Here is a 16,691-nt window from a genome sequence, read left to right on the forward strand (position 1 = left end):
ACCTCGGTACAGGACTTTGAAACTTAAACTTGCAGACTTTTAGGGTTTTTTTTTTGTGTGTGTGTGTGTTTTTTGTGTGACCTGGTGATCCTTGGAATTGTTTTTTATCAACAGGGTGCCAAGCTCATACGCCTTTCCCCATGTTCTGACTCAGCATAAAGGCCCACTTCAGATAACAGAGCAGTGTTTATAACACAAGGTTTGCACTCAGCAACGGTACAGTAGTTCCGCTCCCACTAGCAGGAGCTCAGTCAGTCATGGCTCTCCTGTCTGAACTCACACCCGTCCTCGCTCTGATCCTGTGCATGGTGGCCGGCTTTTTGTTTCTGAAATCTCGGGCACCAGAGACCAGTCCGAGAGTAGCAGAGCAAACCAAAGGGCCTACGAAAAAGGAGGTCAGACCCTGGGTGGACCAGGACTTGCAGGATGACACAGAAATAACAAGAGGAGGTAAATTCCAGTTTCTTTTTTACTAGTCAGAGAAAAATAGGATTTTTATGTTTCGCACTTGCATCGGATGCAAAAGGCTTTACATAAATTAAAATAAGAAAAATAACAACGAGCAATGATTAAAAATGGACATACAACACTAACAGTCATATTAAACCAAAAAATAAATAATGAGCAAAACAAGCATGGGGAAGTTTCTTGTGTTTAAAACCTTCATACGTTATGCATAAATGTAATCCACATTACATCACCCAGGTTGAAAAGTACCCATGCATCAATGGAATCTATTGGATTTTCTCAGACATAAACTTTTCAAACTACTTTGAATATCGTATTGAGTATAAGATAACTGGCATCAATTGGAACTATTAATACCAGATAATTAAAGTTTATACATCTCAAGGACGTCAGAACTCTGTGCCTTGTTACGGCAGACTATATGTTGGCTCTGTCTCCTTGTTTATTTACATTCCCCGATTAACAAAAATGTCATAGGCACGTTTCATTTCTTTGAGATCATTTTAGATGACGATGAATGGGTGGAGAACAACGAAGAGGAAGCCCTTGCACATGTTCCCTATTCACCACAGCGCTACCCAGAGGAGACCATGCTGCAGAGGTCCAAAGACTTTTACTCCTTGATGAACCAGAGGAGATCTGTCAGATTCATCAGCCCCGAGCCAGTCCCACGAGAAGTCATCGATAAGGTCATCCTCACTGCAGGCACGGAACTTATCAGTTTGGCTTTTTCCTGCATTTGAAGATCAACAAAGGCCATCATAACTGGGATTTTTAAATCCCATCAGTTTATTTTTAAATGTGCTCATCAGCTTGTTCTATCTCTGTTTAGGGACAGCACCAAGTGGTGCTCACACAGAGCCCTGGACGTTTGTTGTAGTGTCAGAGATGGACACAAAGCACAAGATCAGACTTATTGTGGAAGAAGAAGAGGAGGTGAACTACCGCCAGAGGATGGGAGATAAGTGGGTCCATGATTTGGCCAGGCTAAGGTGAACATATTTACTTCACATCTTTTTTACCATTATGATTATGATTAAAAGGGCAGAATATGCCTAATAAATCACTCTTGTTATACAGGACAAACTGGATTAAAGAATATTTGGATGTTGCTCCATACCTGATTCTCATTTTTAAACAGACTTATGGGATTTACCAAATGGCAAGAAAAGGACCCACTATTACAATGAAATCAGTGTCTCTATTCTTGTGGAATCCTCCTGGCTGCTTTGCAGGTTAGAAATACAAAATATTCTCTGAAATACAAATGACACAAAATGAAATGAAAATTATTGTTTTAAATAATTGTCCCAATGCACAATTATGTTCTCTGAACATTTTTCCAAAAACACAGTATAATCTCAAACAAAGAATCTGATTTTTTGTTTGTCAGAATGTGGGCCTGGTAACCGTCACATCAACGCCCCTAAACTGTGGCCCTCAGCTCAGGCTCCTCCTCAAGCGGCCGGTCAACGAGAAGCTGCTGATGCTGCTTCCTGTGGGTTATCCTGCAGCTGACGCCACTGTGCCAGATTTGAAACGGAAGAATCTGGAGGAGATCATGGTGGCCATCTGAACAAATCAAAAATAAAATGTGGAAAAGTGTTCAAATGTCTTTTGAAGAACAAATAATTTTAAAATTCTAAAAACTACTTATTGCTGCAAAGAAAAAAAAGGTTTTAGTTGGTATTTTTTTGTATCAGCAGTACTTTAAATAGCAAAAAAAAAAAGTGTACTAATGTTGATGTATGTTCTCCACTCAAGAATGCTCTCAGTCATCTATGTAGGAAACTATGTTATGCTCTTCTATTTTCTTTTTTTAATAAAGCAATTAGTAAAAAAGTGTGAATGTTGATATTTTTGTTGTATTCCCAATTTTTGCTCATTAAATTTGTCCTTGATCAGTAGGTGTAACACTTAACCTTGTGATTCTTAAAACATCGGCCAGTGGTTCTGTTTTCTAAACCATTATTGCTTGCTCATTTGAAAATACATGTGAAGGCAATACTGTGGTAAAGTTAAATAGATGTTTAATACTGCTGCCAAAGGCTACTAAAGAATGGGTTGAAAAGATAAATTGATATTGGCTCACTAAAACGTGCAATATTTGGGTTGAAAAAAAAAAATATTTTCCATCCATTTTCTGTACCTACTCTGCAGGGAGTGCCTATCTGCATCAATTAAAAGGTGAGAAGTGGGGAACACACTCAACATGTTAATACTCAATTCTGATTCGTTGCTGAGCTCTACCTTGTTGTGATATAACTGACATAATTTAGATGTGACCACTATCAGACTTTATGTGCCTTCTACACTCCTGACGTGAAATGCCTGCACAAAAGATAATACGATGTTACATGCAACACATTGTTTTCAGAAGGTGTACGCTTCTTTTGCACCTTGTTTAACATTTTCTCTTGTCACATTTCAGTGTTGCTAAGTTGGATGAAATGTAACATGACAGTCCAGATTTAGGTTGCACTGAAAAACATTGGATATGAATTATATATGAAAAAGATTTGTGCCTATTATGCATGTCCATACTATATAAAAATATATTGCCAGGAATATATTTGGTCTACTCTTTTCTGTGATATAAAAGTAGCAATACAAATACACACACTCAACGAACATTTAATGAGGCTCATGAAACTTACAAACATGCTTTTGGATTAGGAGATGAGAACCCAAGAAAGAACCTAAAAATGCACTTGACGAACATCAAAACTAAGTCCAAATAGGCCCCAGCTGGTCGAAAAAAATTAAAACCAAGAAATTAAAACTGTATGTCTATTAGCAATTGAATAGAGTTGAATTTGGATAACAAAATTCAAAATTTTGCTATTCATTCAATATTTCATTGAATGAAATATTGCCTTTTACAGTGTGAATGTGAAGCAACAATTCACCAATTCTAACTCTAAAGAATATTTTTAGATTTGAAAAGTGAAGGAAACCTTTTTCTGTAGTGTAAATTTAAGACATGATCACAATCCATAAACAGTAACTTTTTTACTTGTCATGATTTACTAACTGTTATTGCCTATTTAAAATATATTTCAAACATAAAATTTTACTTTACTATTTGTACTTAAACCAGACTTAAGTAACACAATTATATATATTTTTACACATATTTAACTAAAATATGGGACAGGGAAAAAATGTGTATTTTTCTTTTTTACACGTATTTAACTAAAATATAGAACAGCGCCCAACATTTAAACAGGGAACTGTTGGGGGAACCAATGCGCTGTCGTTGTGTGAGTCCTGCCCTTAATGAAGAGAAGAAGAAGAGACGCCTCATTGCGCAGGCGTACACCACGTACACCGAGGCATCGAGCTCAGTCGGCTGGATGCTAGCAAGCTAGTCAATCGAAACTCTGTTACATTTTGGGGCTCTGAGAGGGAGAAACACGCAACGGTGGGGAACAAGGGCGAGCCCAGCGCCGCTTTGAAATGGCCGGACAACAGTTCCAGTACGATGACAGCGGCAATACGTTTTTCTATTTTCTCACGTCCTTCGTCGGACTTATTGTGATCCCGGCCACATATTACCTGTGGCCCCGGGATCAGAACGCTGGTAAGGCCCGGTAGTTGGCTCTCTGTTGTCTTATATCGCTCATTAACCCTTCCTGGACGAATACTAGATGCTATGGAAACTTAGCAAGTTGTAAAAAAAAAAAAAAAGAGAGAGAGATTTTCTTATTTTCACAGCCTGGAAATATACCATTGTGCAAACTGAAGCTAACAAACGTCAGAAATATGATGCACATGTCTTTTTGTCTGTCTGTTTTGGCATCCAAACAACCTGACTTTATAGCCCGTGTTTGGATGTAATCATGAAGCCAATTCCTTATTTAATGTAAAGTTGCAATTTAGTAGTAGTGTTGATTTCTCAGCATCTCAAGTTTGTCTTTTTAAAAGTCTTATTATAGAGTATTCTTATCTTTCTCCTGCTATCTGTTTGTAAACAACAGATATGTTCTGATGTATCCGAATCAGACAAAGTTCACCAGTTTGTTGTTGTTGTTGTTGCAGTCCTTGTATATTGATGCCTAAAATGATTCATTCTGTTAAACTAAATCTACTCTAAAAGGAACCTACTCCTCTGTTTAACATTTCACCTCTTTTTGTTATCTAACTGATGTAAGTCAGAGAGTGTTATCATTCAGATAGTGCTGATGTGTCCCTAACTGGTCCCTCTCCATCTTCCTTTCAGAACAACTGCGTTTGAAGAGCCTGAGGAGGGTACATGGCCGGTGCCTGTGGTATCGGCTCAGGCTGATGAAGTCTCAGCAGAGCATCGTCCCGACACTAAAGTGAGTGCAGACAGCTGGGTTTGACCGTTTTCAAGATGAGCTGAAAGCCTGACACATTGCAAGACGCCAATTCTGATTGGTTTTTAGAAGTATTTTGTAGCGCTATGGCCACATTTTGGAGCATTTGGCTCTTCAGATCAATTTACTTGCTTTTGCTGTGAACTTCAGTTACATGGGACTGTTGCTATGTGGGGAGGAAAGTTCTCATACATGAAAATCCAAGCAACACTTGCAGGAGGGGAATCTCTGTCTTGCATTTGGATCAGACATTCTGTTCTGGAGTAGAGGTCGAGACTTTAACATCTTACTTTTGAAATTCTGAATATTTAGAATCTCCACCTTGGAAACCTCATCACTTAAGCCCTCAATAAAAATCTTCCAAAATTGTAAGAGTGTCCTTTTTCTCATGTGTGTATAACATCAGATGTTTTTCAGTCAGTTTTATTTTATTTTTTTCGATTTACTTTAGTTCTAAGCGATGATTTGTTGATATAAAGTCCCCACTGTAAAATATCCTTTGTTGGACCTTGGTGTTGCCTTTTTCTTTTCCTAAAGACCGGCATATGATTGGATGAAGTGTGTGTTTTTCTATTACTGTGCAGAACAGCCACAGAAAGATGAAAAGCTAGGTTCTGAAAATGCCTTTTTGTTCTTTTAAGAAATCATTCCCTCTTATCACAGCCGACCACCCACTGGAGATTTTTATTTTTTGCCAAATGCATTTTCTCCACAGCTGGTGACATTTTACCAAGTACCCATTCTATGACTTTTACACTCCACAATTACACAAAGATTCTCCCTAATAACAGTGTATGTGAATGTTCTTTGGTGCTGTTCGCTCAGCGTGTCAATATTTTGTGATGCGTGTTAAAAGGTCAAGCGTTACATGGTTTAGGCAGCTTGCCGAGGGGGAATTATATGAATGACCTTTTATTTTGTTTAAATCTCTTGGTGATGTTTGCTGTCTCTCTAAACATGTTTTGTTTCCTGACATGTCCACTAATACTCTTCTCCCCATGTTTTCTCAGAGCTGTTTATGTTTAATCTATGAACTTTTATAGCAGCTTCTCAACAATTTGCCTTCTGCCGCCCACATTAAACGTTTCCTCTGTCATTACATTCACATCCTGTTTACCCTCTAAAATCTAATATTTGGTTTGTAGGATTTTTGTGGGATACTGACTCGGCCCGCATGTTTCCAAATAGCTTCTCATGACAGTATCACTAGATATAAAATTAATTGAACTGTTGTAGCCGACTGTTGGAATCAGAGTGCGAAAGTTGAACTTTGCATGCCAATAAGCTATGCGGCCTGATGGATGAAGTCAAATTCTCCCAGATGACAGCTTCCAATATGGTCACAGAGAGAGTTGGAGACGTCAAAAGACATGGGACAACATGACTAATAACATCATCACTACGTTCAGCGGCGATATTGCTGTTGTGCAGATGAAGATTTATGGCATGCTTGTCTGAAAAGTCGCGTCACTTCTCTGCTCATCACCGTTTCACTGTTTTTATAGGAAAACGTTTTGCGTATTTGTGCCATCAGACATCTGAGCTGGTGTAAACTAGTGATCCGTTGTCATGGTAAAGATTCTGGGCACATATTTTCTTACTTTTGCCATTGTCATGGTAACAAGTTCAACATCTATCTGTGAATGATAAAACAATAAGGATGCCAGAACTTTTGTGACCTTCTGCTCTGTGGAGATGCATCGATTGTAATTCGTTTTCTATTTCCTGATGACAAGTTTCCTCTCTGAAGGAAAAAATGCTGCTAGGGATGTTAGGGAGTGACTTTGAGGTTGAAAAACAAATTTTTGTAGCAGATGTTGATTTCAGAAGTGGTGCTTTTACACATACATGTGCTCATTTTGTTTTCTTTGTCAATAAAATGCGTCTTTATGAGCTAAGAGCAGCTGCTCAGTGTGGTCTCAAGACTGTTTGTTAGCTTTGATCCAAAATGGATCAGTTTACTCTATGAATATTTGGACCAATGAGTGAAAAGGAAAGCGATTGTGAAATCCTTATTTTCTCAGAAGACGAGAACACATCTCTAGTGGTCAGATTACGTTTGATTCATCCAGAGAGACTAGAGACCAGTTGGGGATTTGTGGTGATCTACAGGATTCTTTCACCCACCAATGGAAAATCAATTATTTATTCCAGTATTGAAAGGGTGAACAATTGAGTAACAAATAAAATGTCGTACAGCTTGACTAAAACTTAAGATTGAAAAATTCTCACCTAATCCCGTTAAAATTGTTACTACCTTTTCTTCACCACTCTAGTTTCCATCCCTCTATGAAAAAAGAGAACCATGCTTATTCTTTCTTGGAATAAACAAAGCTTTCATGAGTGATTTGTGTTTAATTCTTTCTTCTTTTTTTTTTTCCAGAAAAGTGGCCTTGCTTTTTGGGTGGGCTGTATTCCTACTTCTAGCCTACAAGGTGTCCAAGCTGGACAGGGATTACCAGGAGTACAACCCATATGAAGTCCTCAACTTGGAACCGTAAATTAGTTTCTTTTTCCAGATCACTTTAATGATTAGAGAGTTATGCAGCATCCAGAAAATCAAACCTAGGTTTGTCTTGAGAAGTGAACATCTCGATGTGAACTCGTTCGTGTGATTGTGTTCTTGACTCCAGGGCGCGAAGGTGCAAGCAATTAAAAAACAGTATCATCTACTGTCGCTCAAGTACCACCCTGACAAAGGTGGTGATGACGTCATGTTTATGAGAATTGCCAAAGCCTATGCTGCGTAAGTGGGTTTTTAAAAATTTATTCAATTACTTAGTGATTTAGTCAAATCAACATTGTCAGTGTTTTGTATTTGGTGAACATATTCTGTCTTTTGTTTGTTTCTGCAGTTTAACCAATGAACAGTCGCGACAGAACTGGGAACTGTACGGTAACCCAGATGGTCCAGGAGGTAAGTTAAAGCTACCTGTGTCGTTGCTCTGCCGATACCCACTACTTTAGAAAACTCCTGGTTGGTGCATTTCCTCCAGAAGTTGTTTTATTTATTTCTAACAAACCCTTTTTATTTTATGCCATACCACAAAATGTACAGTGAAAATACCAAGCTTTTTAAAACTGAAAATATATGGATTAACTGCCTCCTCCAGCATGAAAATAAGGGGCAGCTCTTGGCATTAGGCATTGTACTAGAATAGCTTTTAATAATAATTGCATAATATTACATATGAGGTTGAACTGTAAATAAATGAACATTGGCCATAATTTGGTCATTAGTGAAATCCTCAAATGATAGACTAACATTTCAATGCAACTTAACAAGTATTTATTTAACTATATGCATTATGGTTTCAATGCATTATTAATTCACTTGGATAGTAGCATAATTTTCACAATTTGATGAAATTAAGCTAGAATAAAGTTAAATGGGAATGGCTGACTGCCCAAAATTTGCACATTAACAAATGGATTATGTTTTTCCATTAACAATGATTGCATGAAAAATGTACCAGACAGACTTCAGCTTTAACTTCATAGAGTGTTTTTGAAAATAACAGGAGGTGTAAAAAACAAACAAAAACTTTTTTTCTGCTTTGGTCCATTTTCTTTCTCCTCTTCCAGTCACCAGCTTTGGTATCGCCTTGCCTGCCTGGATTGTGGACCAGAAGAATTCCATGCTGGTATAAATTTTATAGCTAGAAATAATGTTTTTGTTTTCATTCCATTCATCTGAATGTCAAACAATGACCTACACTAACAGAGAGACTTCTTTTTATCTAGGTGTTGTTGGTCTATGGCCTTGCCTTCATGGTCATCCTTCCTGTAGTTGTGGTAAGCTTTAGGCACAATTTCTTCTTAAGTCAGGTTTTGTACCAACTATAATGTTCTTCTAATGTATGGTGGTTCATTTTTGCCTGCTTGCTTTAGGGCACCTGGTGGTACCGCTCAATCCGATACAGCGGAGACCAGATCCTCATCAGCACCACACAACTTTTTATGCATTTTATTTACAAAACACCAAACATGAACATGAAACGTGAGTTTAATCAAGACTGAAAGTATTTTCACATGCATAGTTTATTTATTTAATTTTTTAGATTTTTATTTTTTTTATTTGGAGGCTCTGGTACTTTGTTGGTAGATCTTTTAACGTTTAACTTCAGGTGTCACGCATTTTTGTGTCATACAGGATTAACCATGGTCCTCACTGCAGCCTGTGAATTTGACCCTCGCAGCAATAAAGAGGCGACCATCAGACCCACAGACAATGTCGAAGTGCCGCAGGTAGAAACGCATCTTGTCTGGAGTTTCAAAGACTCAGGAAAAGTTTTTGGTGTCTGGGCAGAACTTTAATGTTATTTTTGTTTTAGCTGTGTGGAGAAGAAATAAACTTTTACTTGTTTTGGCAGTTCCTCATGCCTATTAAAATACATGGAGCAACCTGTGTCCCTTCATCTTTTTATGTGCTGCTGGTTCCTATTTAAATATACCCCTTCCTCCCCATGTTCTTGCAATGAACTGCCAAATTACTAATTTGCATATGGAAGGAAGAAAAAAAAAGCATCTTATTATAAATACAACATAATTTTAGTGTTGGATAATCTAAAAGAATACTGCCAAAAAAAACTTCACACTGGCAATTTAAGGGTTAGAAACTAGAAAAATTTGTGGATTTTTGTTTATGATGAGGTTTGAAGTTTTTGATGTGATTCTTTAAAAAGTAATATTGGAAAACGTGTATTGATCCAGTAGTTCTACTACGGGAATCCATAAAGAATACATTTTAAAATTCTGAATTTTTGTTCTTCCTGAATCCAGGCAATAAACATCATGTTTGCTTGTTGTGAAAAAGAGACAGACTTTAATCACTAAAATCATCAATTAAGGGGTTAAGAATTGAGAAAATACCTAAATATTTATGTATAGTGGGAAGCAAACGCCCCTCAGAATCTTTTACCACATGTTGGCTAAGCAAATCTCTACAATTTATCATTTATCTCAAAGAATTTACCAAGGATTCAGTATTTTTTGCCTGTGCATTTGTTGCAGTTGATCCGTGAATTGGGAAATATCAACGTGAAGAAGAAAGAGCCTCCATTCTGTTATCCGTACAGCTTCAAGGCCAGGGTGTTGGTGCTCTCACATCTGGCCCGCATGGAGGTGTCAGAGGACTTAGAAGAAGGTAGGACTGATCAGTTGAATTACATTTTAAATCTTCTGTTCGTCCATTGTTCCTTTAGATTCAAACACTTGTGAAGCTTCTTATTTGCAGCCCTTTTTGTGGTGGTGTAGTTTTGAAAATAAATTTTGGTAATAGCAAGCATACATTTATAAAAGTCTCTGGAGTAGCAGAGGTCTTTGAGACATCTTGAGGGTTCCAGGAACTAAAACAGCCCCACAAGCTGCTGAGCATTTGATAAACTAGAGGAAATTCTACGAAAGGAAAAGTCATTAAAAATCCAAATAACCTGTTCACATGTGATTTATTGTAAAAGTAGTAAACACTTAGACAGATTAAATGTGTTCTCTGTATTTCTTCACCAGATCAAAGATTTGTGGTGAGGAAGAGTCCTGCTCTTCTTCAGGAGATGATCAACGTTGGCTGTCAGCTCACCATGATGGCTAACAGCAGAGGAGGTACACATAGCGATGGTCGCAACTCCTACTAAGCATCACAATGCCTCCATTTCCTTGATGCTAGAAATAATCTGCGCACACTTGCTTATTCGTCTCTAGGTTTCCCCGCTCCCAGACTGGTGACCATTGAGAATTGTATGAAGCTGACCCAAATGATCGTGCAGGGCCTGCAGGAGACCAAGTCACCGTTGCTGCAGCTGCCTCATTTCGAAGAGGAGCACCTACGCTACTGCATTTCTAAGAAGGTAGGCCCTAACACAGGAAAGGAAAAGTTGCTAAAATCTGAGTGATGGGTTGTTTTATTATTTTTCTTTTTTTAGATTATTTATGATGACGGTAGACCAAAAGTTATTTTTAATCTTGAAGCACAAAACCAAAATGATTACCAGTAAATATGATACTTCAACAAGAACAAAAAAGTTAGCATCAAAGTAACATCTGTTTATGGATTATTTTGTAGTTTACTAATTTAGTGCATTTGAGTTGTTTATTTAGTATGAAACCCTGAGGAATTGTTGTCTTCCTGTCCTCTGTGCAGTATAAGGTGAGAACGCTGCAGGGGGTGAGTGTTTGTTCTCGGGCGAGCGTTTCCTTGGGGAGGAGAAGTACGACGAGGTCATGGCTGTTTTGGGCAGCTTCCCTCATATCACCATGGGCATCAAGCTACAGGGTTTGTCCAGACAACTTTTCATCTACATTTACTTCTTGGGAACTTGTCTTCAAAGTGCTTCTGGGTGGAAAATGTGACATTTTAAGTGTGGATCGGTTAAGTTTAGCTGCTATTCTCCTTTTTCTTTATGTTTGCTAGTCCTTGATGATGAGGACAGCAGTAACATCACCGCAGGCTCAATCGTCACAGTAACAGTCACCCTAACCAGGAAACGTATGGCAGTAAGTATTTCATTTGGTGGAATGCTAAGACTTTATAGAAAAACGTGTTTTTTGTGGTTTGTCACCAGAAGAGGGCGCACTTTGCTAACTTCAAGGCTTTAAAAGTGTCACGCTGTCCTACTGTTCATTGTTTGCAGGACATGTTTGAGAAGGAGCAGGAAGCATCAATATGTCAGGGAGAGGAGACAACCAATACAGAGGAAGTAGTAAGGGTAACCCGCCATCTTTGATCTGCAGACGGAAAACGTCAGCGTTTGTTAAAATCCCAGCATAAATAAATGACAACTTTTAATCTCGTCTTAAATTCAGAATCAGGGAGACGCGAATAAAGCCAAAGCTAAAGTTTGGCAAAGCAAGAACAAAGGGGCCAAGAAGACAGCCAAGTCCAAGAAGAAGAAATTACCCAAGAAGAAAGTGTTGCCTGCTCCTGTTAAAGGCAAGCAGGCTAATGGCAACGTGGCTGGAAATGTAAGCATCCTAAAATCTTTGCTGAATGCGACTCTTTGTAACAATGACGATCACCTTGTTTCAGTTTATTGGAATGTTTACAATGTCTCAGGAAATGGCAGTTACAACCTCAGCTGCAGCATCCGCAGCGAAGGAAGACGACGACGAAGCGTCAGATAAAGGCAGCGAGTCGGACGACGGCGAAACCAACAAGGATTCTCCCAGCGAAAGAGATGAAGAGAGCGACAAACAAAGCGACACCGAAGTCGACGAGGGCGGTGGAGACGACGAGGAGGTCACTGTGAAGCTTTTATAGACACTAAGTAAAGGAACGTGAGCTTGCCTTCAACTAAATGTTGTTTCATCCAACCTTTCAGGAGTGGGAGGCGCTGCAGCAGAGCATCCAGCGGCGAGAGCGGGCGCTACTGGAAACGAAGTCGAAGGTGACGCACCCCGTCTACAGCCTGTACTTCCCAGAGGAGAAGCAGGAGTGGTGGTGGCTGTACATCGCCGACCGCAGAGATCAGACGCTCGTCTCCATGCCCTACCACGTCTGCACTCTAAAAGACTCAGAGGAGGTGAGACTGTGCTTCTGAAAAGGTGTTGAGGAAAGTCAGCGCATTTTCCTCTCACTACTATTTTCAGTATTAGTGCTGTGTTTTCAAAATAAAGTTGGAGGAAAAGCTCAGATTTTTCTGCTTGAGTTAACATCAATACAGTGTTGGCTAACCTGTTTGTTGTTTTTTAATTAACCAATTAATAATTGGGTAGCAAAAGGAGCCTAATAAGACTTTATTTCTTTTTGACAAAATTTGAACCAAATGAAGATCTACCTCAAAAGGAGTTTGGGGTAGAACATATTTACAAAGTTTTATTTATTTTTTTATCTTAAATTCAAATTGTATGTTCTTTTTGTACACCTCTCTTTGCAAATGGCCTCTTTTGATTCCAAAATTGCTGCAAATTATTTCAATAATTGCTTTGTCGCAATAATTTTTTCTCTTCTTAATTTGCTCAAACTTTTGATTGATGCGTCTGTAGTTTCTGTTACAACGCACCCAATCAACATTTCCTCACATCGTGTTACAAGGCCGGCCTTTGCATTCAGCATTGCTCCCTCCGAGGAGTTTGTGCATGTTTATCCAGAACAGTTTTCTCCAACAACAGCCCAGATTGACAGGAAAGTAAAAGCTTAATGAGGGCTTCGTGTAACGTTGCGCAGCCAGCTGTCGCTACGGGAGCTGCCCCCTTTCGTGCATGATGGGTCGCTGGGTACCAATCAATTAGTCTGTCTCCTCGATAGTTTCTCCTATGCTTGCATTGTGGGATTTAAGGCTCTGCATATGTGGCAGATGTGTTTCCGGCAGCCCAGACTGGTTGCTTCCCCCCCAAGCAGACGGGGCTGTTTACAGCAGCCATGTTCAACTCACTTACGATGAATAATAAAAAGCTTCATCGTGCTGATAATTAGATGTTTACTGTATGTATTTGCACAAGTTGCTAATCACAGCCTGATGTAGAATAGGTAATATTTATAGTCAAGCCCTGTCATCATCATGAGTTGGTTAATTTCTGGTAATACACGCCGCTGCCCGCTCCTCTGAGAAGACCATTTGTAAGGGCGAGCTTTTACAACGGAGCCATCTTTCTCTCTAAATGGTTTTATGAAAGCTTAATTGAAAAACTGTTCAGATTCGGTTTGCTGCAGCCTTGTGCAAACTCACATTTAATGGTAAATTACAATCCTAAAGCAATATTTTTCTTTCCGAGTTGACAAGAGGAGCGTGTCCAGTTGTAAACAAACACTTTAGGTGGATTGTTTTGAAAAGACGACAAGATAGGAACTCGGCTGGAAATAGACTGACTCTTAAGTACAGATGTCAACAAGATGTGGGTTACAAGTCCTCTGTCTTTTTTATTAATGGAAAGGTTTAGAAGAAGTAGCTGGATAATATGAAACTTTAAATAGAAAACTGTCAAACACTGACGTTGTTGCTGACCTGATCTTACACCTAAGTAGTGCAGATTAGCCTAGCCTAGTTAATCTGGTACTGGTGACAGATCACTGGATTAACTACAAGTTTATCAACAAAGAATGGAGAGGAAGAACCCAGTAAAGAGGTGAGGGGAGTGTCCTGGACCAAATTTGACACGGTTCTTCTCTAAAGTGTCTTTAGACTCGTATCTCCACTTTGGACGAGCAATAGTTATTTGAAAATTGACCAGTATTCAGTTCAATTAAATGTGGCTCAACCTTTGTTTCTTCTTTTATTTTTGTTTTTCAGGTGGAACTAAAATTTCCAGCCCCATCCAAAGCAGGCAACTACCAGTACTCAGTCATCCTCCGTTCTGATTCCTACCTGGGTCTGGATCAGTTCAAACCACTTAAGGTGATGAGATGTTTATTCATATGTTCATAGTGTGTTTTTAATATTCTCGCTGTATTTTACAGCAAATCTACATTATATTTTCAGTTTCTTTGTCATTTTAAAATGGGCAAGAATTACAGCATTTTTCTGGTATTGAATATTGTCAAAAATTTGAAAATATATTAAAAACTGATTCAATTCTTTGCAATTATAAAAAAAAAAAGATGGTGGTATTTGCTACTGGATTTTTGTTTAAATTAAGTATAATATTTTTATTAAATTTTAGTTTAAAAGTTGTCTTTTTTCTGTGTGTGTTTTCTTTAGCTGGAGGTCCACGAGGCCAAGGCCATGCTGGACAACCACCCACAGTGGGACATCCCCGACACGGAGGAGGAGGACGAGGAGCAGGAGGACAGCGACGGCATCGAGGAGAGCGACGACGAAGACGAGGACAACGACTGACGGAGCGGACGTGAGCGAGTCGGGGGCGGACGTGAGCGAGTCGGGGGCGGACGTGAACGCCCCCCGGAGCGACCGCTCATCCACTAGCGACGAGGAGAAGCCGTGCCTGCCATAAACAAAAACACATGAATGAATAAATCACTGAGGAGAATTTCTACACTCAGAACCCGCCACCATTTTACTTTTACAATGTCATAAACTGTGACCCCTGGGGGCCTGCTCCCATCTCCCCCCTTTCTATAGAGACTTTGTGTTTCATCGTCTGCTGCAGGCGGACATTTCTGTGAATACTAACAGGCCTGAGTGCGTGAGTAAGTGAGTGTGTGTGCTGTGTAAAGTGTATGTATTTGTATAGGTATGAGAGACAAGAAAAAAAATAGCTTGGACTAAAGGACCTATTATTATTAAATGGGTTCTTTTCCTCGAGGCGGATAAATAACAGCTGCTTCCATTTGCAAAACTAACAGAAACAAACAAACTCTGTAGGGACATTGTCCCCTCTCTCTCGCGCTCTCTCTTGGTTTTAAAATTCTCCTGCGCCGATATTTTCCACACTTATGAAACTTTCTGTTGTACTCTTCATCTGCAGAGGCGTATATTAAAGAAGCATCTTCTCTTTTGAGTGCAGGGGTTCCACAAGTTTATATTTTTGCTGTTTTCCTTTCTTTCCAGCATCACAACTGTATTTCATTTGTACTTTTTATTTTTATTAATTTGTATGTTGGTTCTAAATGAGTCAAATGAAATAACTTGCAGTGTTAAAGAGCGCTATATTCTTCTCCATTTGTTACGTGAGGAAGTAGAAATGCCTCAGTCAAGCAGTCAAGGTTCAGCAGGTCATATGCTGAAAATCTGACTCTCCCTTTTATTAAGTGCATCAAAACAAAGATTTCACACTCATGCTGCACTTTTTGTTTGACTGCAATAAAATCTGAAAGTTTAGAGTGAAATGGTTTGCAAAAATGGAGATAATCTTGGAATTCTTTTGTCTGTATGCTTCGAAACTACTACCTCTATCAATATACCTTTTTTTTTCTTATTCGTATGAACCATAAAAACCGTGATCGGTGCATTAAAAAAAAAAAATTACCGTTTCAGCCATTTGAATTGACTAAGATAGTGATCTTTACTCCTGGCCTTTTGGAGTCATGCATTACTTCGATTTCCTCTTGTTTTCTTTCCAGTTGTAGCACATTCCAGTGTAAGTCATTGTCCTATATGGGCCTTATGAATACATCTGCTGAATCACAGCGTCTGCATCCTCTGGTGGTTCCCACGAGCAGATCGGATTTATTTTCCCTGTAAAAAACCAAACATCTGAATTGTTTATTTGGAGTAAAATACAGCTCCACGTTGTTGGGGCTACACATCACTCACCTTGTCATGAGGAGTTGGTTATTTTCCTTTTTTTGTGTGAAATATTTAGAGGTTTGAATGTGATGTTTCTACCACACACACAACTGAACAAATGGTTGTTGGAATTTTACTTTCATACTTAATAGTGTTTTTCTTACCATAAAGCAGAACCCACTTACTTTTGACTCTTGTTTTTAGACCTGAGGATTGCAAAGCAAATGGAGCTGTCTTTCATTTAGTTTTCTTTTTTATTCTTTTGTCGCAGTTGAGCTACAGCATGTATTCAGACTTGTTGTTTTCATCTTTATTTGTAGATGTTTTAAGAAAAATTGAAGCTTCTTAATGCAGTTCTCTGTAACTCTGCAGTTTTAGTTCTTGCAGTATTTCACTAAGAAAATCTGAACATTTGTTTGTTTATTTGATCTTTTCCAGAGTGCATTTTGGTTTTGTCATGTTAAGCGTGAGAGATCTGAATTTCTGAAATATTCAAGGCCATGCTCCGTCACTAGAGCACAGGCGCTTAGACAATTCCCCCATTTTGTTACAGGTCAGAGCAGGTGTAAACCAAAAGTTACTCTTCCCTCTGCAACAGAATGTAGCATCGGTGAATTGTGCTGCGTGGGAGGAAATTTAAAGGAAACGCTGCAATGAGGCTCCACCGTCCCTCCCACAACCAACCGCATCCAGGTGACTGACCCACAGGCCGCCTCAGTTTGGACAAGCGACTACCCAAATGACTATTGATCTGCCACTTTTG

The 16,691-nt window shown here is 39.0% G+C and overlaps 2 protein-coding genes across 2 annotated transcripts; both read left to right on the forward strand.

Annotated features, from left to right (window-relative positions):
• Positions 1-199: 199 nt before the first annotated feature.
• LOC129351200 (iodotyrosine deiodinase-like) lies at positions 200-2,046 on the forward strand. The gene is given in 7 exon segments (XM_055020064.1): positions 200-450; positions 976-1,173; positions 1,301-1,460; positions 1,549-1,616; positions 1,619-1,669; positions 1,672-1,703; positions 1,862-2,046. Coding segments are annotated over 7 exon segments (885 nt in total). The 5' UTR covers positions 200-257; the 3' UTR covers positions 2,045-2,046.
• A 1,743-nt stretch (positions 2,047-3,789) lies between these two features.
• On the forward strand, positions 3,790-15,950 carry LOC129351236 (translocation protein SEC63 homolog). The gene is given in 22 exon segments (XM_055020131.1): positions 3,790-4,051; positions 4,691-4,790; positions 7,192-7,305; position 7,347; positions 7,442-7,554; positions 7,664-7,725; positions 8,394-8,452; positions 8,553-8,603; positions 8,700-8,808; positions 8,962-9,056; positions 9,822-9,954; positions 10,317-10,409; positions 10,509-10,654; positions 10,948-10,990; positions 10,993-11,079; positions 11,218-11,300; positions 11,438-11,512; positions 11,610-11,768; positions 11,860-12,042; positions 12,125-12,325; positions 14,033-14,137; positions 14,441-15,950. Coding segments are annotated over 22 exon segments (2,274 nt in total). The 5' UTR covers positions 3,790-3,927; the 3' UTR covers positions 14,579-15,950.
• Positions 15,951-16,691: the final 741 nt, after the last annotated feature.

This window comes from Poeciliopsis prolifica, unplaced genomic scaffold (assembly GCF_027474105.1).
Source record: "Poeciliopsis prolifica strain line A6 unplaced genomic scaffold, Auburn_PproV2 SCAFFOLD065, whole genome shotgun sequence".
NCBI classification, from domain to species: domain Eukaryota; kingdom Metazoa; phylum Chordata; class Actinopteri; order Cyprinodontiformes; family Poeciliidae; genus Poeciliopsis; species Poeciliopsis prolifica.